Below are 6,013 nucleotides of genomic sequence, written 5' to 3'. Positions count from 1 at the left end.
GTTGGTTTGTGCTTGAGATTTTGAAACTCTCAGGGCCCATTTCTGACTTCTGTTAACAGCCCAAAAAGGGAAGCCAGGCGTTGTGTGTCTCCTGCCAGAGATGGGCCTGCTCCCTGCTCCCTCCCCAGGGGAGTCCAGAGGCTCAGCCCTCACCTGTGGGAAAGTGGAGGCCCTAGTCCATCACCCTTCTGGGGCAGCCCTCACTATGGAGTAGGGGAGGAAAGGGGCAGCTCCCAGGTAACCCCCAGCACTGGCAAGGCAGTCCAGAAAAACCTGTCTTGTTTACAAGCTGAGCACAGGTGCTATTTTGGGTGCTGGGGAGGCAGTGTGCAGAGGGGGTGTGTCGCTAGGCATGCAGGAGTCACTGCCAGGCCTCACTCAAAATGCAAGCCCAGGAGCCCAGGCCCCCAGGGCAGGTGCCACACTGGGATTCTTCCCAAGGCTGAGATCCAACCAAGGACAGTAGAAACTGAAAGAAAAACATTTATTCCATCTCTAATCCAGACTCACAACCTCAGGGCAAGGGCATCTTCTCCCAAGGCTTTTTTAGTACATTCGAATATTGTGGGGTGCCCCTGCCCTCCCCATACTCTTAAACCGAAGTTGCAGGATATTTACATAAAGCTGGGTGTTATCAGGCAAAGTCCCTCCCTGCTGCCCTGGTAGGGGCCAGCAGGAAGTGCTACCAGTCATGCCTGGGGTGGCAGCAGCCCCACCCCACGGCTGTCAGGGAGGGAGCCAGCCCAGAGGTTGGCACAGTGGTGACCCCGAGGGTTCAGCAGTGAGCTTGGCCCAGCCTGAGGCCAGGCAAGGGACCAGAGTGGCAGACCTGAGTGAGGAGGCAGGGAGCCTGAGCCAGCACCAAACACAGATATAAGGACTCCCAACCCGTCTTTGGCAGAAAACCCAAATAACTGGCTACTACAGCCCTGGGCTGGGCTGGGCTCCTTCAGGATGGGGGGATGCTGGGCCCTTATCAACAGGGCACATCATCCACACCTTCCTGCTTCTGGCGACTCCAGCAGGGTTAGCAAGTCATTAAAAGCATTGAGGGCTGGGGTATAGCTCAGTGGTCGGGCACTTGTCTAGCAAGAGCAAGGCCCTGGGTTCAAGCCCCAGCATCGCCAAAATAAAAATAAGCAATGAGAAAACTTCTAACTAAAAACCCTGTCCTAAAAAATGCCCGTGGGGTGCGTGGCTGCAAAGCCCTTTGGGCACAGGCACTTGGGTGTTCTGCCAGCACAGGCAGGCATGGGAAGGCCGGCCCTCTGGTCATCAGCGGCAGCAGGTATGGGCCAGAGGAGGAACCACAGCTCCAGGAGGCAGCCCGCAGGAAAAGTCCAGGGCAGGGGGAGGCCCCGGGCGCCCTCCCTGCGGCCACTCAGTACACGGCCGGCGGCTGGTAGCCCTCAGTGGTCTCTGCACTCTGAGTGAAGGGAGGCTGCTGGTAGTTATCCACTGATGCGCTGGGGTAGGAGGCATAGGCCGTGTTGGGGTCTGGGGTGGGGTCCACATAGTTCTGGATGAAGGCGTCCACTCCGGCCTTGTAGCGCTGGTAGGCCAGGGAAGCCAGTGCGCCCTGCAGGGATACCTGAGGTTTAGGCAGGACAGGGGGCCCTGATCCCCCTCAGTCTTCACTGAGGACCAAGACCCGCCCGCTGCCCAGCTACCTACCCAGGAGAAGATGGAGAAGAAGCTGAAGGTGATGGCTGCCCGAGCCGAGTCCGCCCCCACCAACACATCCTCCGGCTTGGTGGCTGCCCACTGGTTGGTCAGGAAGCAGAAACCAACAAACCACAGGAAGGTCCAGAGAGCTAGGGAAGGGACCGGAGGGTGAGCTCCAGGGAGTGGCAGGGGCTTTCCAGGGAGCTGGGAGGGGGAGGCCGAGGCAGGAATCTCCCAAAGCTTCAGGGCCTGTGAGCCCAGGAGCTGGGGCAGGGCTAAGAGGACCGAGGGCTGCCTTGGATCCCACCACCCACAGGATTCAGCAGACAGTCAGGAAGCCTTCTGTGCAGGTCAGGGGTCACAGGACACAGGCAAAGCCTGCTTGCTCAGGGGGGGTTAGGTGCCCTGAGCTACTCTTTCCCTCCCCAGTCTCTCTCTTTGGTGCTGGGGATTGAACCCTGGGGTGCTCTACCACTGAGCTGTCTCCAGTCCTTTTATTTTGAGATAAGATTTTGCTAAATTGAAGCTCACGGCCTCAAACTTGCCACCCTGCCTCATCCCCTCGTCGCTGGGATTCCAGGCAGAGGCCACTGTGCCCAGTCCTCCCAAGTCCCTTAATCCTAAAGCCCTAGGACCACGGCGTCTCACTCCTACAGATGGATACCTGAGAAGAGCAGGTCGCCAATGACCAGGTACTTGCGGTCAGTGGCGTTGCTGATCTGGGGAAAATAGACATCAACCACGAAGAAGAAGGCGGAGGCCAGGAAGGCCAGCACACCGACGGCGCAGCCGTAGCGGCAGGCGTCCTCGTTGTGATTGAACACACAGTACAGCTGGGGGGACTCGGGGGTGTTGCTGTAGCCCTCGCCGAAGATGCAGGAGAACACGATCAAGGCGAAGACCTAGGAGAGAAAGAGGCCATCCGGTGGGTGGCCCCGAATGAGCCCCTCTGGGGGCACAGCCAGTGGGGACCCCTTCTGAGACCCAGAGAACCGAGACCCAGGCAGGGTGTGTGAACACATGCCTCTCCCACTACAGCTGACCCCTGAGGCTAGCATCCCCAGCCCTGCCCAGGGACTCCTGGACTGGGGAACACCTGTGCCCAGCTGCCTGCCTACAGGGTCATCTCAAACAGTCTGAAATGAAGCTGAAGGGCAATCCACCCACCCCGCTGTGAATGAGTCTTAAACAAAACTTCCACAGTCATAACCCCTCCTCTCATCATCTTGTACCCCCACTGGGCCAACTTGCCTGGGCTCCCCACCTCTGGAAAGCCACGCCAGAATGCTTGGGGATCCCACCTCCCTAAGCCCCCCTCCAGCAGTAGCCCTGGCCCCTCTAACTCTTCCCTGGTCCAGACTCAACTCCCTAGTGGGCCAGCGTCTCCCTACAAGGACTTCCGGTCTTGGCCTTTCAGCATTCTGGTCCCTCCCCTCCCAGGGCCCTCTGGTCTCCCGCCCCAAAGTGTGCCCTGCCTGCACCAGGTGCTCCAGGTGGTGTGACCCACAGGCCTGGGACACAGCCCTGTGCTCTGGAGAAATTGGGCAGCATGGGGAAGGACCAGCTGGATCTGCCAGAGGGACTCCAGTCCAGTGGGAATAGCCCACATCACCCCATCTCCTTCTCAATCTTCAATGCCACTGCCCATGCCCACCCCACCTCAGGACAATGTGGGTCAGTCAGTGGGCACCTGGCTCCCTGAGACCCCTATGGCCCAGCCCTGGCCTGCCCAGCCCTGCAGGTCCTCTCAGGGAGCTCTTAATAGGCGTCTGGGGCTAGAAGTCACAGCCCTATCCCAGCTGGAGATGGAGGCGGATCTCCGGGTGCTGGGAGCAGAGTGCCCACAGGCCTCCTGGCACTGCCATCCCGACCCGCAGAGCATCTGCTCCTTGGGCACTTCCCAGCGCAGCACCACTCAGACCTCACAGTCAGGCGGGGCTCCCCCCACCTTCGGGTTCCATAAGCGAGGACCCCCCCCTTAACTACAGGGCCTGCCCGGCCCACGGGGAGGGCGCACATTTGAGTCCCCGGGTCTTGGGGAGGGCAGCGGACTCGGGCCGGCTCCTGGGTGGGGAGGAAACTGTTTCGGGGCACCAGGCAGCCCCCTCCCTGGCCCCATGTGGCTCCAGAAAGTCCCCTCCCGTGAACTCCCAAGCTGGGAGTCGCGCGCGCGGCCACCTGTTCTGGAGCTGCCCCAAGATCCTCCCACTGCCAGCAGGGCGACAGGCCTGCTCCCCGCGGCGCCTCCCCGGCACCGCGCCGCGGCAACGGGGGCAAGGGGTGCGGGGAAGGCGGGCCCGGGACCCCAGGGGACGGCGGGCGGGGACCTGGAGGGCACGGCTGGCCCCTGGACGCCAGCCCCGCGCGCGCCGCAGGCCCGGGACGCCGGGCGCCGCCACCTGTCGCGCTCCCGGGCGGGGGTCGCGGGACGCCCTCCCGCTCCCGCTCACCATGCTCAGGGCGCGCACCACCACCTGCGGCTGCGCCAGGAAGCGCCGCAGGTCGAAGGAGCCCCCCGCCTTGGCCGCGCCGTAGGCCCCGCTCTCCATGTCGCCGCCGCCGCCGCGCCGCGGAACGCCAGGAACCAGCCGGGTCCCGCCCCGCCCGGCCGAGGGGCGTGGCCGCGCCGCCGGGGACCGAGGGCAAAGTGCCGCCCCGGCGAGCGGCGGCGGCAGGTGGCGGCGCGCGGGTCGGCCGAGGAGTGCAGCGCGACCGTGCGTCCCCGGGGGTCGGAGGCGACGCAGTGCCGAGGAAGAGGGCCCGCCCCCGGCCTCCCGGGCCCTCCTCCAGGACGCCCGCCGGACGCCGCTGGCCCCGCCCCGCGCCCCCCCCCCTCCCCGTGCCGCACCCGGCCCGGCCGCAGCGCGGGGACAGCGCGCGCCGCCGCGTGCGGGGTGGGGTCGGTGCCCAGCCGCGCGACCGAGAAAAAGCAAAAAGCAGCCACAGCCCGGGACCCCTCCCCGTCGCTCCTCCTCCTCGGGTCGAGACCCCCTCTTCCTCACCCTTCCCGGGCTGGGCCGAGTGGCCGCGCGCTTCCAGGTCCCTAGGAGGTGTGCAGACAGCCCAGGCTCCCAGGGAGGCAGGCAGGGGCCGAGGTCAACTCAGTTCTGGCCTCTTCCCGGCGCCCTCCGACCCACACCAAAAAAATGTTCAGAGCCTCTGAGACGGGGAGCCGGAGAGCTCCGGGGTGGGGGCCGTGGGAACCGAGGGGCGTCTCCGGGGGCCACGTGCTGCCTCCCAGAGAGAATTACACCCTTTGCTAGTGGCAGGTGAGGATGGTGAGGGCCCTTGTACCTAGTGAGCAGGCCAGAGAGAGGTGAGCCAGGGCACTGCCACAGGGCAGAGGGGGGCAGGGGTGGGGAGGAACTGGCCTGTCACCAGTGGTCCTCCGCCTCCTCCCCACATTTGGGTGACCACTTGGATGGATGGTGACCACCTGCTGGGAGGTGAGCACAGGGGTCCACACAGATGTCCTTCCCATGGACCCCTAAAATGCTGAAGGCCCCGACACCCTAAGAGCCTTTCATTTTCTTTCTTCTTTTTTTTTTTTTTTCTTTTTTCTTTTTTTGAACTGAGAATTGTACCCAGGGGCACTTTACAACTGAGCTACATACCAGCACTTTTTATTTTTCATTTTGAGACAGGGTCTTATGCTAAGTTGCTGAGGTTCTGTCACCCAGACTGGGGCCTGAGCCTCAGGAGGGACTGGGATGACAGGATGCACCATCATGCCCACCTGTTTTTGTGTTTTAATAAATCTTATTGTTCATGTTTAACATGCTGTTGTGGGATCCGTGTGAATAGTTAAAAGCAGGCTGGGATGTACCTCTGTGGCAAAGCATTTGCTTAGATAGTAAATAGTTTCCCCCAGGCATGGTGGCACGTGCCTGTAACATCAGCCACTCGGGAGATTGAGGCAGGAATATTTCAAGTTCAAGGACAGTCTGGGCAATGTAGCAAGGCCCTGTCTCAAAATAAAAATGGGCAGGGGCCGCAGCTCAGTGGCAGAGCGCTTGCCCAGCACCTGTGAGGCGCTGGATTCAACCCTCAGCACCACATAAAGATAAGTAAAATAAAGGCAAGCTGTCCATCGGCAAATAGAGAATGAAAAAAAAAAATTTAAGTATTTTTTATAAGAGAAAATGCCTGGGGATGTAGCTCAGTATAGAGTGCCCCTGGGTTCAATCCCCAGAACCACAGAAACAAACAAGCAAACAAATGAACCCCGTCTTCCCTGGGTTCCGTCTTCCCTGGGTTCCCTTCCTTCCTTCCTTCCTTCCTTCCTTCCTTTTTTCTTTTGCTTTGTGATGCGGAGGAGGCAGGAGAAGGTGCCTCTGTTCCCACAAAT

The 6,013-nt window shown here is 61.3% G+C and overlaps 1 protein-coding gene across 2 annotated transcripts; it reads right to left on the bottom strand.

The window, feature by feature from the left end:
- Window positions 1–470: 470 nt before the first annotated feature.
- Window positions 471–4,276, bottom strand: Syngr2 (synaptogyrin 2). Of its 2 annotated transcripts, XM_027924044.2 has the most exons (4): window positions 4,116–4,252; window positions 2,330–2,567; window positions 1,675–1,814; window positions 471–1,579 (listed from the first exon to the last, which is right to left on the bottom strand). In XM_027924044.2, exons 1-4 carry the CDS (start codon window positions 4,212–4,214, stop codon window positions 1,382–1,384), a joined length of 675 nt encoding a protein of 224 aa, XP_027779845.1. In that variant the 5' UTR covers window positions 4,215–4,252; the 3' UTR covers window positions 471–1,381. The 2 variants fall into 2 exon arrangements, with proteins under 2 accessions (XP_027779845.1, XP_027779847.2); XM_027924046.2 differs by lacking the exon at window positions 1,675–1,814 and having other exon boundaries at window positions 4,116–4,276.
- Between the last annotated feature and the right edge of the window lie 1,737 nt (window positions 4,277–6,013).

The sequence above is a fragment of the Marmota flaviventris genome, chromosome 17, assembly GCF_047511675.1.
Source record: "Marmota flaviventris isolate mMarFla1 chromosome 17, mMarFla1.hap1, whole genome shotgun sequence".
NCBI lineage: Eukaryota > Metazoa > Chordata > Mammalia > Rodentia > Sciuridae > Marmota > Marmota flaviventris.
The sequence above is the reverse complement of the archived record's forward strand: the minus strand, read 5'-3'. Positions and strand labels throughout refer to the sequence as shown.